The sequence below is a fragment of the Terrapene carolina genome, unplaced genomic scaffold, assembly GCF_002925995.2.
Source record: "Terrapene carolina triunguis isolate 2854851 unplaced genomic scaffold, T_m_triunguis-2.0 Scaffold84, whole genome shotgun sequence".
Classification (NCBI taxonomy): Eukaryota; Metazoa; Chordata; order Testudines; family Emydidae; genus Terrapene; species Terrapene triunguis.
The window spans coordinates 37,078,829-37,095,345 of record NW_020664435.1 but is presented as its reverse complement, the minus strand read 5'-3'; the positions used below and the strand labels follow the sequence as shown (position 1 = coordinate 37,095,345).

Here is a 16,517-nt window from a genome sequence, read left to right as displayed (position 1 = left end):
TTTTTTTTTTTTTTTTTTTTTTTTTTTGGTTTTGGCTGCTTGGGGCGGCCAAAATCCTGGAGCCGGCCCTGCCTATCCCCTGCCTTGCTACCCCTGCCACAGTTCCAGTCCCTCATGTTTCCCCAGCTCCATTGCCCACCCTTTCCAACTCTTTGTTGGAGTCTGACCCCCTCACTCCAGTATCTTCATCCCACTGTCCCCAGGCTCAGCTGCTCAGCCCTGTGCATTCCAGCCATGCTTCCTCCTACTCCTCCTGCTCACTGCCAAGCAAGGAGAGCACAAGAAAAGTCGACTCCCGGCTCATGGTTCCTGTGCCTGGGACCTCAGTGGCCCCTGACTGGCAGGCAGAGCATTGCAGGGAGAGTCTTTGCTCTGGCCCTGCAGCCTAGGGATGGAGCACACACAATTGCTCTGAGGAGAAGGAATGGTACAAGCTCAGTCCGGTCGCACACAGGCACAGTGAGGGAATGGAACATGCCCATAGCAGATGGAATCTCTGAATAACTTAGCTGCCAAACTCTAACAAGTCCCTGCTGAGCATGGGTGAACTGAAATTTTCAGAGGCTAATAACTCAGCCAAATTTGGGCAGATTATCATGGGGAGGGCAAGTAGCAGATCCTTGACCCCCCCTCCCCTGTCAGATTTCAACCCCTCCTTCAAAGTACGGAGGGACTAAAGATTCCCAACAAAATGGTTGTGAGAACTAATTAAGAATGTAAGTGAACAGATGTGGTAGCACTGCAGCCCTAGCCACTGGAACAAACAATGGCAGTGATGAGCCTCTGCAGTAAATTCAACCCAAAGTGTTCCCAAGCCCGAGTTCTATACGTCTGCAGGCATCTGGGGGAGAGAAGTCTGCCAAAAAGGCAGCCTGAAGTGGCCCACACCACTTGTAACCCACATTCTGCCAATAGTCTGGGGGTCCAGTGAAATGCAAAGAGGGTGGCATGGACTGGGAATGGTGTGATACCCGAGCAGCTAGGGGATACGTTGATTTAATGCATCCCCTTGTGATTCTCCCTGGAGTTTAAAATTGCACCAATTCAATGGAAATTCCGAAGGAGGGCAAGCAACAGTAACACTGCCTGCCCTTCCTCAGTATCAATCAGGCACCAGCTTCAGTGAATCAGGCCTTGAGGCTTTTGGGATCTTCAACCATTTTGCTAAATCATTGTTTTCAAAAGGAATACACCCCCCTTTCACCTGCTGTTGGTTTGTCCCTTCTCCCATTCCCAGGATTCCCCATCTGCACCTCTCCCCATGTTCTTCCACGGCTTCTCTCCCTCCCCCACCATTGTGATGGCTTCCACTCTCCTACTGGTTTCCTCACATTACTGTGTATCCACAGGTATATAATTCCATCCACAGCTTGTCTCCTCTTCACATACCCTTTTGTGTGTCTCCCCCATGCCCATTTCTATGGTTCCCACCATTCCCTAGCTATAGCTTAAGCTGCTTTTGAAGCATGCTAACAGGAACAGTGGGAGTTCTTTCACAATCACTACTCAACTATGAGACAAAAGCAAGCACATCAAACAGAGCCCTTGGTAATAACTGCAGACAACACTTGAATAAGGAACGTGGGAGGTCTGATTTGACATAGCTCAGCAGCATCATAGTCACACTTATCTGATGTTCTTACCACGTTGCTGTTAAGACCTATCCATACAGGCTGCCCGACTTTTAACACTTGTAGCCACAGGAATGACTGGCTGTAGGGATCTAAAATACTGGCAAGTTCTGAGTATTCAGCCTTGCAGTTTTTTCGTGCTTCTTCCCAGTTCATTCTGGAACTGATGAGTGAATAGCTACTGTTACCATAAAGGGTAAAGCCAGAGACTGGAACTGTTGTTTGGAAATTATATAATTTAGGATCTGTAGTAAAAAAGCAAACACATGGAAAGGTAATTTTGTAGTACACGGACTTATTGTTCCACCGAACAACAAATGTCGGCAGTATTCAAACACTTAAGAGTGGTAGCACTAACAGAAATTAAGACTGGATGCACGTCCCAGCCAGGACTTCAGTGACAAAAAACATGACTCACAGTTCTTTTATAAAAAGCCATGGTCCTTGTTGCTCTGACTGGCCGTTACTGAGCCAGACTCTCCCATGGATTTATACTCATTTGGCTCCCTATGCACTGGATTGTGATTAGTTTTAATGCAGCTGTATGTACTAAGTGGAAGCACAATCTTCTCACCCACTAACCATCATGTCAGAGTTAGCTGGACTGTGGCCAGGGCATGGGAGGAGGAGCAGAGCCTGCAGAGCCAATACACCCCACCAACAGCAAATGGGCAGAGAGGGTTGGGGAGGGGGATATAATCCAGGCTAGGCTTCAAAATCTGGGGCCTGAACACTATCCCTCTGCCTCCCCCCCCCAACCTCCCTCACCCTGCCCTCCAAATTAATCCACAAACCACCCTTCTCTCTCACACAGAACATCAGTCAACAGACTCCAAGCATCCAACCCTACTGTCTCTGAGCACGAAACACTTTAAAAAATTCCTCCTTCTCCTAATCCAACCCTTTCAAAACCACCTCGCTCCACATCACCCAATCTAATCATCCCATCCAAAGCAAGTCACGCTATCCTCATGGTTCTGGTGGGTTGTAGCAGGGGAACTCTTATAAAGCTTCCCTTTGGGCTGCTCGTCATTGTGAGGAGGGGACGCAGGTCAGAACAGGCTGCAGGAGAAACAGCTCTGGCCCTTGGTGCTCTCCTATTCCTGTATCTATGTCAGAGCAGGATGCTGCATGACATATGCTGTCTTTTCTATAGGCCAGGCTGCTACATGTATTAGAGATCAGTGTACGTGTTTGTTTTGTTAAAATGTTAACACATAAGGCTGTGAAACTCATTTCATGTCGAGGCCAAAGAGGATGTGCTGTATTTGGAAAGTCAGCATTTAAACCATAAAGACAATCTAAAAATCACAGTCAAGATTTTAATGCAATTAACTTGGAAGCTTGGGGAGAAAGAACTCACCCGTGTTCCTCTGGCATATGTAGCTTGTGTTCATTTGGCAGTCTACATCTTTCCATTTCCCTGCTTCCTCAATGGGGTCCTTTATCATAACAACACAATCAGCCTGGGGGGAAATGATACATAAATGAGTAAGAATAAATAAACAGCAAGCAAGAAACAATCCTCTTCCTTTTGGATCTGCAGACCCAGATAGCTTGCATGGTTGAATGAGCTATGTATCTGTCTGTCACTATTTATATCCACTCTGGTCCACATTATCTAATCATCTATTGAATTGCTTCATATTTCAACAGAACTGATAGTGTTGTTGTGATGGTATTTCCAAATCGCATCATCTCCCATGGGGCAGCCCTTTAAAACCAACTTCTCTATTGTTCAGGGTGCTGTTGTGACCGCTCACCCCATTCACCTCAGATCACTTATCAGCTATATGTTTTTATTGTTAAAAGGAGACATACTTAGTCAAGACAATAAAGTAAGAGCACAATAAATGGAACTACAGCCATTATTCCACCTTAGCCATTTCATTTATTATTGAACCACACACAATTATGTTTTGCTATTAAAATAAGTTGACATAATGCTGGGGAAAATTTCAAAGCCCACAGCAGAAGCTTATTCTGAAGGAATATTTAGTGGTTAGTGCATGGGGGGCGGGGGGAGAATGAAAACAAGAGGCACAGATTCCTCTTCGTTTGGGGATTTTATTCATACAATTGTATTTCATGATAACTTATGCACGAGTGCATATCTGTATCAGATATTTATAAATACACACCATCCTCTTAATTTTATTATTCATTCTAATAATCCCCTACAAAGCTCGAAAGTTACAGAGTTATTGTCCGATCATCTTGTAACCTTTACCCATGTGAGTTTCCTGAGTAGTCCCAGTGAAGTCAATGGGTCTATTCACTTGAGTAAGGTTTGCAGAATATGGACCTTATTCCATCCATTTGTTTGGATTCATATTGTATCATAGAGAAAAGTTAAAACAGAAATTTAAATAAACCCCCAGAGTGTCATTTACTATCTGCAAATACTTTATGTCCAGTAAAGCACCGACCAAATATAGTTCTGGGCTTTTGCAAAGAAATATTTGAAAATGAAGCTTCAAACACATGGTTCTACTGTAAGCTGACATAGCTATCCCTTTCTGCTAGTAAAAGAGCTGGAACTCTGCACCATGACCATTCTACTCTCAACAGCAAGAAGTTAATGGAAATAAGCCTACATAAGAAATAAATTGTGCAAGTTATATATGGTTTGATTGATCTTATCAAATGTATGATGATTTAATGATCATTTGCAATCCACATTTACCTGACTGCGATAATTTGGGAAACTGTTGGCCCAGTTTGTATAGTAGACACCACTTCCATCTGTCCAGAGGAATGTGTACTCAGAATTTACATCATTCAGTCCAATCCAGGTATCAGTTGAGGCATCCTTGAAGTGGGTGATGAGGAAGGCTGAAGGAAAACAAACATTTTTACAAGTGAAGCATGAAGACACCAGAATATCCAGAGCTAGAATCATAGTTATAAAATATAAACAAGATTGTTTTAATGGATTTATCACTTTAGACCAGCAACTTCACAGTTGAGATGGTTTCCCTGGCAGTTAAATCAGAAGTTGGCTGTGTCTAGCTATCATTTTCCCTAAGTCTGATTCTGCAACATTTAATCACTTTGAATGGTACTTATGCATGTGCACAGTCTGATTTCATGTGGTTTTGGATTTTAAAAACACAATCTATCATAGGACAAGCTCCAAGTTTCAAATTTTAGCATTACAGCACTTGCAACACCAGTCTATCTGCTACTAATTCCTCCAAGGCTGGGACTTTAAAAAAGGTGACTTAGGAAAGCCACTAATACATGCACATAAATGTTATCAAAATTACATTTTTCTCAGCTAACTTAAGTGTCCATTAATTATTAGTTTTAAGCAAAAGTAGCAGGCTCTATTATAAAAACTGAAGCTTTAAATCTTTAATTTGTATGTTAGGGGGATTAGCTGATTTCTCATCTAATACCAAAATGCCTGTACCAGGGGTGGGCAAACTATGGCCCAAGGGCCGCATCCAGCCCACCAGATGTTTTAATCCAGCCCTTGAGCTCCCGCCGGGGAGCAGGGTTGGGGGCTTACCCCACTCCACATGGCTCCTGGAAGCAGCAGCATGTCCCCCCTCCAGCTGCTACATGCAGGGGCAGCCAGGGGGCTCGGTACTCTGCCCCCACCCCAAGCGTGGCCCCCGCAGCTCCCATTGGCCGGGAACCATGGCCAATGGGAGCTGCCTGGCCACGCCTCCGCATAGGAGCTGGAGGGGGGACATGCCGCTGCTTCTGGGAACTGCTTGAGGTAAGTGCCACCTGGAGCCTGCACTCCTGACCCCCCTCCCCATGTCCCAACCCCCTGCCCCAGCCCTGATCCCCCTCTTGCCCTCGGAACACCTCGGTCCCAGCCTGGAGCACTATCCTACACTCCCAACCCCTCATCCCCAGACCCACCCCAGAGACCACACCCCCAGCTGGAACCCTCATCCCCTCCCGCACCCCAACCCCCAATTTCATGAGTATTCATGGCCCGCCATACAATTTCCATACCCAGATGTGGCCCTTGGGCCAAAAGGTTTGCCCACCCCTGGCCTATACATTGCACCTTGCACTTCTTCACTTGGTATGGAAGCCAGGTTTCCTTCCAAATTTATACAAGCCGTTCGGGCAGCATGCCACGTCAATCTCTCATTTTCACTGGAGCCGAATATTTTGAAACACTGAAAAAGAAAAAGTATGCTGAATGCCATTTCACATCAAAAACATTTGAAATTAACAAGATCAATTTCTGGCGTTGTACAGGAGGTCAGAATAGATGATCTAATGGTCCCTTCTGGTCTTAAAAATCTATGAATCTACAAAAAGAAAATATGCACACTGGAGAACTAACATAAAAGCTCCTTTCCTTTAGCATCCAGAGAGAAACTTAACTGATTAGTGGTTAGGAGAACAGAATATGGCTGTAAGATAACAAAGTAAGCATATAATAAAAGAGGAGGAAAAGCTTTTATCTTATCAATTAAAGGACTAAAGATAAAGAAATACTCTCTGGCCTGTTAAAAATGGTGAGGGAAATATACATATTAGCATTGAAATAACAAAATAATTTGGTCCTGGCTATAAATAACCCTCCTCAGCCAACAGGAAGATTCCAGTGCAAAGTGGGGGAAGAGGAGAGGAAGGGGAGGAGAGGGGTAAAAGCACTATGAAAGAAAACAATTTCCCATTAGATAAAGTTAATTTCCCCCCCCCCAACTTTTTGTATTTCTTCCGTCAACCTTTTTCAACCAATGGTAAAAGTGTAACTATTTGTACCACTGGTGCATTTGTCTGACAGGGAGTGTGGATGATACATTTTGAATGTCTCATTGAACAGTAACCTGTCAAATATCCTTCTGTGCAATCTCTGTTCATTTGAGCATTTCAGGCCATAACGTACAGGGTAGTAACAGTAAGTTCTTCCTACAGTGCTGATATCTTTGTATTCAAAGAACTTTTAGTTGGTATAAATGTGACTGAGTTTGCTAGGATGATACAGCTGCAGCTCTACCACTAGAAGGCAATGTTTTCACATGCTGCTGCTGCTAACACCTTGTAGGTGATTGTTCACCACAGTGAACTCTGTACAGTTCCACTGTCTCCTGGATGATCTACTGGTACCAGCATCTTAGGCTAGGTCTACACTACCCGCCTGAATCGGCGGGTAGAAATCAATCTCTCGGGGATCGAATTATGGCGTCTCGTCGGGACGCGACAATCGATCCCCGAATCGACGCTCTTACTCCACCAGCGGAGGTGGGAGTAAGCGTCGTCGACAGGGAGCTGCGGAGGTCGATTTTGCCACCGTCCTCACAGGGGGGTAAGTCGGCTCCGATACGTCGAATTCAGCTACGCTATTCGCGTAGCTGAATTTGCGTATCTTAAATCGACCCTCCCGTAGTGAAGACCTGCCCTTAGAGAACAAGACAATGGGGAGTGAATATAAAGTTGCACTACATTTGTCTCACAGTGGAGAGACAAAAAGTACTTGCATAAATATCTACTTTTTGTGCATGAGTGGGCAATTCCAATCAATGTACACCCATTCTGGAAGGCATGCGTTTGTATTCTGCAATTCTGAATACATCCTATTGGGAAAGAGGGAGCTTTGTACAGATTTATGGATTTTTTTTCTTCGAATTCACTCCAGCTGAGAAGCAGCTTTACATTCTCTGTTCATGCTGACAGCTGGCACTTTTGCTCACTTAACATGTATCAAAGTATACATCAAGTATAAATTACAGACAAAACAGCACACATTTGGTTAGCGATACAATCTTTTCAAAATTAAGCATTTGCAAAGTAATTGCAGGAATGGCGCCTAAGCCATTTAAAACCTATAGTAACTCACAAACTCATTTCTTAGATTATTTAAATATGGATATAATGTCACCAGAATGGCCTGATCAGCCAATCAGAACACAACTTCGGATAATCTAAACCCATACTACAATAATAAAAGACAAAAATATAATTTTTTGTTCAGTTTCTTTTGCAAATAAAATAACATATATGGAAGATGTTTGCTACTATACCTTGTTATTAAACAAAAACCAATTTTGAGGGCATCCCCCTAGAGGTGCAAGTGATGTGGGAACAACTATTGAATGAGTAGTATTATTGAGCCTTTCACAGATGAAGCCTTTTGGAGCACCACAGTTCAGATCATTCCACATACCTGGAACATATTAAATATGGAAAGTAAATTACTGGACAAGATGAAGACTGGAATGAAAATCTACCCCTTCTTCTGGTGATTACAGTATAGAAAGTACAGTTAGTTGGGATTTTCCCCCTGCAACATTTAGGGTTCCGACACCTTAGGGGGAGAACAGGGGATATGAATCCCAAAGAATAAACAGTTGAATCAGCTGGTTGTATACGATGTTATTGTGTTATAAAAATACATCAAGGAAGGTCTTTTATGAAAGCTTGTAATGTTCTGAACTTGATTGTCACTATGAGATATGTATACAAGTTATGGTTATGCATGTATGCATATGGGGTGGGGGGGGGGAAGAGAGAGAGAGAGAGAGAGAGAAAATTATAATTGTAACTTTGGTGCAACTTCACCTCCACCTCACCACAGGGCGGTGAAACAATCAGACAGGGAGGGACAGATGAGAATATTCCAAGTACCTAACATTGTACAACCCAGGAAAAGGCAAATGGTGGGCCATTAAAGTTAATGGGACAACACTGAAACAGCTTAAAACTGAAAAGAAAACACCAGTCTTGGAAAACTAAGAAAGAAGGGAATTTCCCTTACTGTGAATCATCATAATTTGAGAGAAAATTAAAAAAACAAACAAACAAAACCCTGCTAACTCTATAAGAAGGGAAGGGATTTGAAGTGAAAGGTATCCAGAAACTGAGGAGCAGACCTTTAAGTGGCAAGCTGTATGTGAAATGCTGGATCCACTTTATGACAGGGGGCATGCTGGGAAACTCTTCAAAGACAAAAGGTAACTTGTACTAGAAAAGGGAATTTATCTAATTAGAAAGTATAACACCTGTAGTTGCATCTTTATGTGTATTTTCTGTATAACTTGTATGTGTTTGCTTCCCCTTAATCGTTTATCTTTGAATCTGAGATTTTTCTATTAAATACATTTTTGTTTATGTTTCTCCCAAGCAGGTCTCTGTTGTACAAAACGTCTGGCGTGTGTGTATGAAGGTGAACTAATAACGGGGAGAGGGCTGTTTTTCACACCTTCAGGGGTGACGAACCAAAAGGGAAAAGTCCGAGTGTCTGGTAGTTAAGAACTAAGGAAGGACAGATTTGGGAAGACTCAGGACCAGTAGGGCTGTTGGTGACACCCTACAAGGATTGACTAGGCTGGTGGAAGCCAGGGTGAGACCTTTATGCTTGAGGGCTGGCTACTGGTTTCAGGGCCCTGAGCCATAATAGCACAGTATTAAGGCCCCTAATTTACAAGGCAGGTGGTGACAGAGCCACTTACTGATCTGGGTGGTCCCCAAAATGTCACAGATCCCAGGAAAATTTTGTTGAAAAAGAAAGATTGTTTTCATAATTTCCATGGAAAATTTCAAGTGTTTGTCAAAAAAAACCTAAATGTGTAATATTTCATCTGAACACCTACCCATTCTCCTCTATAGGCAGGCTTCCTGGTCAGACTACATCTCTTGATGAGAGGGGAAAGTGCACCATGCAGTTGCATGGCCCAAGTGGATCAGTAGAGATGAAGTCTGGCTGGGGGCACAGCCCATAGGGAAGAATAAGGACATGAAACTCCCAAACTACAATGCTCAGGTGGCATCTCAGTGACATTCAGAATCAAAATAGGTTTGGTTTTCAGACAAACCCCCCCACCCCCAAACCTTTTTTTTTTTTTTTTTTTTTAATGATTTTGAGTGTTCAGTTTTTGATGAAAAATCCAAATTTTCTATGAAAACAGACCCTTTTTGCAAAAAATGTTGTGTAATTGAAACCCCAATTTTCCACTGAAAAACAATTTTCAAGGAAAATTTTTTACTAGCCCGAACAGAAAGATGTTAAAGAGTCTCCATGTATGACATACAACTGGATTAAAGACAATCTTCATAAACAGGAGTTACTTCATACACAATCCTCCTGTTTCCCAGAATAAAAAGAAGTTACCTCTCGTAACTGTTTTTCTCCTAAAGTGTTTGCCTCCACAGAGCCACACCACTAATGTCCTATGCTTGGGATAGTGATCTTGGAACCTTTTTGAAGCAGTATCAGTTAGTGCTTACCCCACAAGCCTCTCTCTCATTCTATAGCCAAACATATGCAGTGGCTGTATGTAAACAAACTCCTGTAGGACAACACCTGTTTATCAGGGAGTTGCTTTGTACAGCTAGCCGGTACTCAAGAACAGTGCAGATCAAAAAGGAATGGAGAAAAGAAAAGGAGGGAAGTGGGTTAAGTGAGCAAACAATACTAATCTGTGACTGAAAAAATGTCAAAAAAGCTTATAAAGTTTGATATGTGAGTTAAAGATGCCTCTTGAGGTGATTTAATATATGAAACCATCACTAGCTGCATATAAAGAAGGAGCTGCAGTGGCACATAAATCATTTTCTACTATAGAACTACAGTAGGTTAACTACTCTTGCAATTTGTTTTAGTATGTTATCTCTATCACTATCAATCTACGATTCTTATCTGATCCCCCTGCCATAATATCTGAGCACCTCACAACTTGTAATGTATTTATCCTCGCAAGACAGGGAAGTAGTAGTATTATTCTCATCCCTATTTTACACATTAGGGACTGAGGTGCAGAGAGACTAAGTGACTTGGATATATTAGATATCAATTCTCCTCCCCCATCTTCTGTATTATAAAATATTTATAAATTGTTATTAATTATTTATGTTATAGTAGTGTGTAAGGGTCCCAACCAAGGTTGGGGCCCTATTTTGTTAGGGACTACACAAACACATGGTCAGAGACTGTTCCTGTTCTGAAAAGCTTATGCTCTAAATAGATAAGACAAAGTGTCGGAGAAATAAAATGTTTTTGTCTCTGTTTTCTGATAGAAACTGAGGCAGAGCGTTTAACTGATTTGCCCATGGTCACACAGAACATTTCTGGTAAAGCCGGGAATTGAACTACGTCTCTTGAGTCCCAGTCCAGTGCCATGCCCACAAAGGGTGACATTTTTTAAAAAGTGCCTGGACTGTCTTAGTGTGATTTGTGCTCCACAGTCATTTAGATACTGTTGAAAATCTCACTATCGACCCACTTAATATAATAAATGACTTTACATGAAACATGTGTATCACACACACTCCTATGTCACACAGTGCAGAGCTGTTACAACACTGAAATATTACTATACTCACCTGTATGGGTATACATGACCACACAGTTTTCTTCATTATTTGAAAAGTTAGGTTCATTTGGAGCCCAGGCTACATAGTTTATTGGGGTTCCATCGATCCAGCTAAAAGAAACAATGTAGCAGTAGTTACTGGATAGATCCATTTTTATTTTTTAAGGCCACATTAATCATTTGATTTTACGTTACAGAAATTCTAGCTAAACAACAAAAAGTCAGCTTGGTGAACATGCCTTTTGTAGTAGGAAGAGAGCCTGAGACGTAAGCCCTTGTATCAGGTGCCTGATAGGAAGCCAGAAGCCTGGGCTAAAGTAGTGGTCAAAGCTTTGCTGATATAAAACAAAGCCAGGTTGTGAGCAAGAGACAGGTCTGCTCACAGAATCTAGCAAGAACAGGGCAGATATTGCAGAAACACACACATTCCTAAGAAGTGCTAGGCACAGAACACTCACACAAACACATTCCAGAAGGGTGGTACCAGAACACCCCATACCAAGTATGGTACAAACACTCCCCTCCAAAGATAATGAGAACATACTGACCCCTCCTAAAGATAAGGTCAGGATGACAGTGTGATGGATACAGATATTTTGATTCAACTAACATGTACAAGGTAATGGGTGGTAACAACCCACGTCAGGGGGCAGTAACTAACTATGTCAGAGGGGCAATACATAACTTGTTTGTATTGGGGTATAAAATGAAGTCTCAGAGGGAGTGTCTTTGGCTGGCCTAGGGGATAATGGAAAGTCCCACCATTAACTGAGTTAGTCCATTGCAATGGGCACACATGTGTTAGTGTACCTGTAACCATTGAACAAGGGCATTAGGGCTGTGTTTCGTTGACAATAAACCTGACCAAGTGCCTTCACAACTCTCTACAAACTGAGTCTGTGGTTATTGGGCAGTTCAATCGAGGTTTGCAGTGCCAAATATCTGCGCAGAGCTGGGACAGCACACAGAGAACATCTAACATCTAACAACAGCTTTATGTGTGACTTTCATTCATATTAATGGAAATCATATGGCCAAAGTCCTGGAGCTCAAGTAGAGAATATTCTCTTGTTTTTTTAACTTACATTAGCCCTGTGTTCACAATAACTACATTCATTTAAAGTATAGCAGCTCAGTGTTAAATGAATGTCATATGTACCTTATTTAGATAGATATACTAATACATTTCATATCAATACATTCTATTTCCCCACCTGCATATTTTCTCAGAGTTCATGGATCACAACACATCACTAAAACAGCTAGCTGAGATAATTACTTGCCTGTAATTGTTGTTCTCTGGACACATACATCTCTGTAGGTTGTTGAGTCAGGGCCCCTACATGTGGATCTAGTGGAAGTTTCGTCAACTCAAAGCCTAATCCATTGGCCCCAAGCAGGTCTAGAATGACAGTCTCCAGTAGGGGACATCTCAGATACCCTCACTGTATGCATGCTGCTCTCAGCAATGACATAATCACTTCTTATCTTAGGGTACGTCTATACTTACCTCCGGGTTCGGCGGTAAGCAATCGATCTTCTGGGATCGATTTATCGTGTCTTGTCTAGACGCGATAAATCGATCTCGGATCGATCCCGGAAGTGCTCGCCGTTGACGCTGGTACTCCTGCTCCGCGAGAGGAGCAGGCGGAGTCGACGGGGGAGCCTGCCTGCCGTGTGTGGACCTTTGGTAAGTACCTTTAAGTTCGAACTAAGGTACTTCGACTTCAGCTACGTTATTCACGTAGCTGAAGTTGCGGAGCTTAGTTCGAACTGGAGGGTTAGTGTGGACCAGCCCTTAGTAGTTGGTGAAATACTCCCAAAATAAAAGCTAATTAAAGATGAAAAAAGTCTCAGGTCTCTGGGGAGGAGATGGGCAAGTAATCTGCCAAGGCTGCCTATCAGCAGAGAGCATCAGCTACAGGTGAGCAATTTATATCTTTTCTTCAAAGATACCCAGCTCAGAACATTCCCAGTTTTTAAGCCAACACAACTCTCTGGATGTCTCTACAAGTAAAATTCTAATAGGAAATGCAACACACAATGCATAACTGTAAACATACTGTTTCTTGTCAGCGACACTTCCAGAGCCATAGAGAAAGAAACAATATGAAAGAAACTGAGAGAACTATTATAACTGACAAGTAGCAGCACATCACCAGGCAAGGAGGAGGGTGAAACACAGAATGGGAGAAGAATAGACTGCGGCAAACAGAATTTCCAGGAAGTAATTTGCCCAGACAGTGGGTGTACGAAGCAGTAGATCCAGAAGACAGGACTGCCCCTGGAACGACAGTCCATTAGATGGACTTCCATTAATGCTAATGAAAGTCAGACAAATAAAGTCATCTGCACAAATAAGGCACTCTGAGTAGTGGAGCGAGTGGCTGAAGATGAGGCTCAGAGTGACTGTGACTCATAACCAAATGTCCCAGTAGATGGCACCATAACACTTTGTCTCTCAGTCCATGGCCATAGATGGAAAAAGAAAGATGTTTGAAAAGACAGACCTTGGGAGTAGAGAAGGACCTCTTGGATCCCCATTGACATGGGAAAATATAATTCACCAACACTTTTGGGAGAAATTCAGGGGCTGTCCATACAATCACTGAAGAATTTTGTAAGAAAACAAATAAGTCATCAAAGCCTGTAGCTTATTCACTCTAAATGTTGAAATCGTTGCCACCAGAAAATAACCTTCTAGCTAAGGAATGTGAACTCACAGGTATTAAATTTTGTGGCTGATGGCTCACAGTGAACTCTGGAGCTGAAGCTGGCATGCTAATATATAGGGAAACAATGTCAACATGGGGGAAAGACATTCTGCACAGCATGGGCATCACATGGCTCTGGCATTTGGGGAGGCTGGCCCAGGTGCCGGAAGCTCCTCCGGTATCTGGACCATGGTCTCACCTCCTGCTCCACCCCAGCTTGACCTCCTCCCCCGAGGCCTCACCCACACTCCACCCCCGGTTCCGCTCATACTCAGCCCCCTCACCTGCAGCTCGCTGAGTCATGCCACACGCCCAAGACCCACCCCGCATGCCGAGTCCCTCTCCTCCTCCATCTCCCCTCCCACAAAGGCGCCCCCGCCTGCCGCTCACTGAGTCCTTCCCCGCCTCCACCCCTTCCCACAAAGACCCCCTGCCCACTGCTCACTGAGTCGCTCTATCCCCCTCCCCCAAGACCTCCACTGCCCGCCACTCGCTTCATTGCTCCACTCCGTGGAGGAGGGGAGAGATTCAGTGAGCAGCTGGCACCTCAGGGTAGGGGAATGGAGGAGAGGAGGGACTCGGCGAGTGGCGGGTGCCTCAGGGAGAGGTGCAGCAGGGACAGGAAGAGGTGGAACACAGGCAGGGCCACAGTAGAAAAGTGGGAGGAGGACTTGGGGCAGAGTACAGGCGAGGCCACCACAGCCCAGGGGCATCCATGCTTTCAAAGATGGCAAGTTGACGGCTGCGCTGCAGGGGAGGCTTAGCCTCCCCTGGCCTATTGTACCTGCCATCTATGCTGCACAGGTTTTGAATAAAAGGAGATGAAGCCCCAGCGCTGTTGACTATGCCAGAAGCACAAGACCTGAGAATTAGTGTATAGGTGAAAATCTGAAACTAGAAAAAAGATTTTCAACAAAGTAAGGAGACAAACACCAAGCCTAAAGAACATGTAGGGTCAGAGAAACCACATGATGAAGCATTGTGGATGTGAGGTTAGGAATGCTAGTTGGGATCACAGAAGAGACCCGTAATCAACCATGGCCAGAAAAAATCTGACTCTTTGAGAAGTCAGAAGGAGTGATGCAAAAGGCTCACTGCTGAGAATCAACTGATTAGAATTTGGAACTGAGTTCTGCACAGGGGTACAGATCCAAGAGTGGGGATTAGCTAAGATGGGTATCTTTGCAGAAACAATTTTGCAGATCAAACAAAATTGCTGAACTTTTAAATATTTTTGTCTATCCACTAACTTCTTCTCTCTAAAACTTCTATAAAATACATGTTTTTATTTATTTTCTAAATAAAAAAGTTATAGTCTGGAAATATTGTGTCAAGATTGAGCCCCAAACAAGTTCTACCCCCATCCCCCTTTGAAATTGAAACTGTAATAGCCCCTTTAAGGACAGCTTTGCTAAATACAATACTTGTTGTACTATGTTCTACAAGCCTGATGTTCATTGTTTACTTACCTAAACTTTTTATCAAGGCTCACACTTAAACCAATATAAAGGGAATCCCCAAAGTCATAATAGAAGCTCTAAAACAAAAATAAAAATTTAATTAAATGTAACGAAATAGCTGTAATTCTGGTTTAGTGCCTATTGTACAGCATGCATTGTCAGCAATGATTTGTTAACTTGCTGATGGTGGAGGCACTTTGCCATATTATGGATTATATCTGAAGACTACATGTCCTTCACCTGATTGCCAATATTAAAGTAAAAAAGAAAAGTAGAGCAGGATGAAAATGAAGCAGAGGAAAAGCTGTTAGGATATAGGAAAACCTGCCTGGCTGGCAAATTTTAAAATGAAGCAAAAGTACATTGAAGAGTTTAGGAGAGTTCTCTGAAGTGCTGGTTGAAAATTTTCCATCACAATATTTTTATTATTATTGTCATAGAATGTTTTTTTCTACAATATGGAAAGTTTTGCGGGGGAAAAAATCATCATCAAAAAAATATCCAGGTTTCAATTGAAATAACCCAACCCTTTTTAGCTTTTAGATTTTCAACAAAAATGTCAAAGAACATTGTTGACAAACAAAAAAAAAAAACTTTGTTTTGCTGCAAAAACTAATTTCCCAGCCAACTCTAATTCTCAGTTGTCTCAGTTAAAATCCTTTAAAATGGTAAATCCATGGCTCACCACCTCCTCCTCCACCTCGCCACAATTTATGTTGCAAAATAGCAGAGACAAAACCTCTTTCAGAACAAGACCATGACTCCATGATTTTATATGAAATGAGGTTTCAGCAGCTCCCTTGCATCCCATGGTTGTACCACTTTGAAATTTTTACATGTGCTGACAGCTCAGTAACTCAATGTCAGATTTTTGCATGCCTGATTTAGTCAAAATTCTATTTAACAAAGGAACAGCTCTAGAAGCTAGCAACAGTTAGTTTGCATTGTATTTCACTTCTTGTAAAGTAGTTGAGGACTTATCCACACTTGGAAATATACCAAGATAAATGTTCCAGAGTACTTATTTCAGTACATTTCCAAGTGCAAACAAGCCCTAACCCTTGCTGGATGTTACCTTCAGGGCCTGACAAGGTGGTGCAGATATATGGCATGACAGTGCACACTCTCCAGTGTTTCAGAAGCAGATTGTGACAAGTGTCTGGGTGTGCTGCACTGAATTACCCATTTCTGAAGTAGTAAATACGTTTCTTACATATCTCCACAGAAACTTTCTTTCACTTTCACCCTCAATGATAACAAGATCTCCAGAATTCTTCTTGCAATACTCTTGGGCTTTTTCCATAGGCAAAGTTTCATGGCTGAAATAGTACGCCTTGTCCTCATATATAACCCATCCATCTTCACTGACTTTATATGTATATTCTGCAAGATAAATAATGAAGGCACATATACAGTATCTCTACAACA

At 42.7% G+C, this 16,517-nt stretch overlaps 1 protein-coding gene across 1 annotated transcript in view; it reads right to left on the bottom strand.

The window, feature by feature from the left end:
- Positions 1–16,517, bottom strand: part of LOC112102201 (macrophage mannose receptor 1-like) — a 55,308-nt gene that overhangs the window by 13,932 nt on the left and 24,859 nt on the right. Inside the window, exons 17-24 of the mRNA XM_026649476.1 lie at positions 16,303–16,472; positions 15,099–15,166; positions 10,926–11,026; positions 7,628–7,770; positions 5,659–5,773; positions 4,318–4,466; positions 2,995–3,097; positions 1,644–1,876 (exon numbers count right to left, since the gene is read on the bottom strand). Coding sequence (XP_026505261.1) covers positions 1,644–1,876; positions 2,995–3,097; positions 4,318–4,466; positions 5,659–5,773; positions 7,628–7,770; positions 10,926–11,026; positions 15,099–15,166; positions 16,303–16,472 — 1,082 coding nt within the window. The remainder of the gene's footprint in view (positions 1–1,643; positions 1,877–2,994; positions 3,098–4,317; positions 4,467–5,658; positions 5,774–7,627; positions 7,771–10,925; positions 11,027–15,098; positions 15,167–16,302; positions 16,473–16,517) is intronic.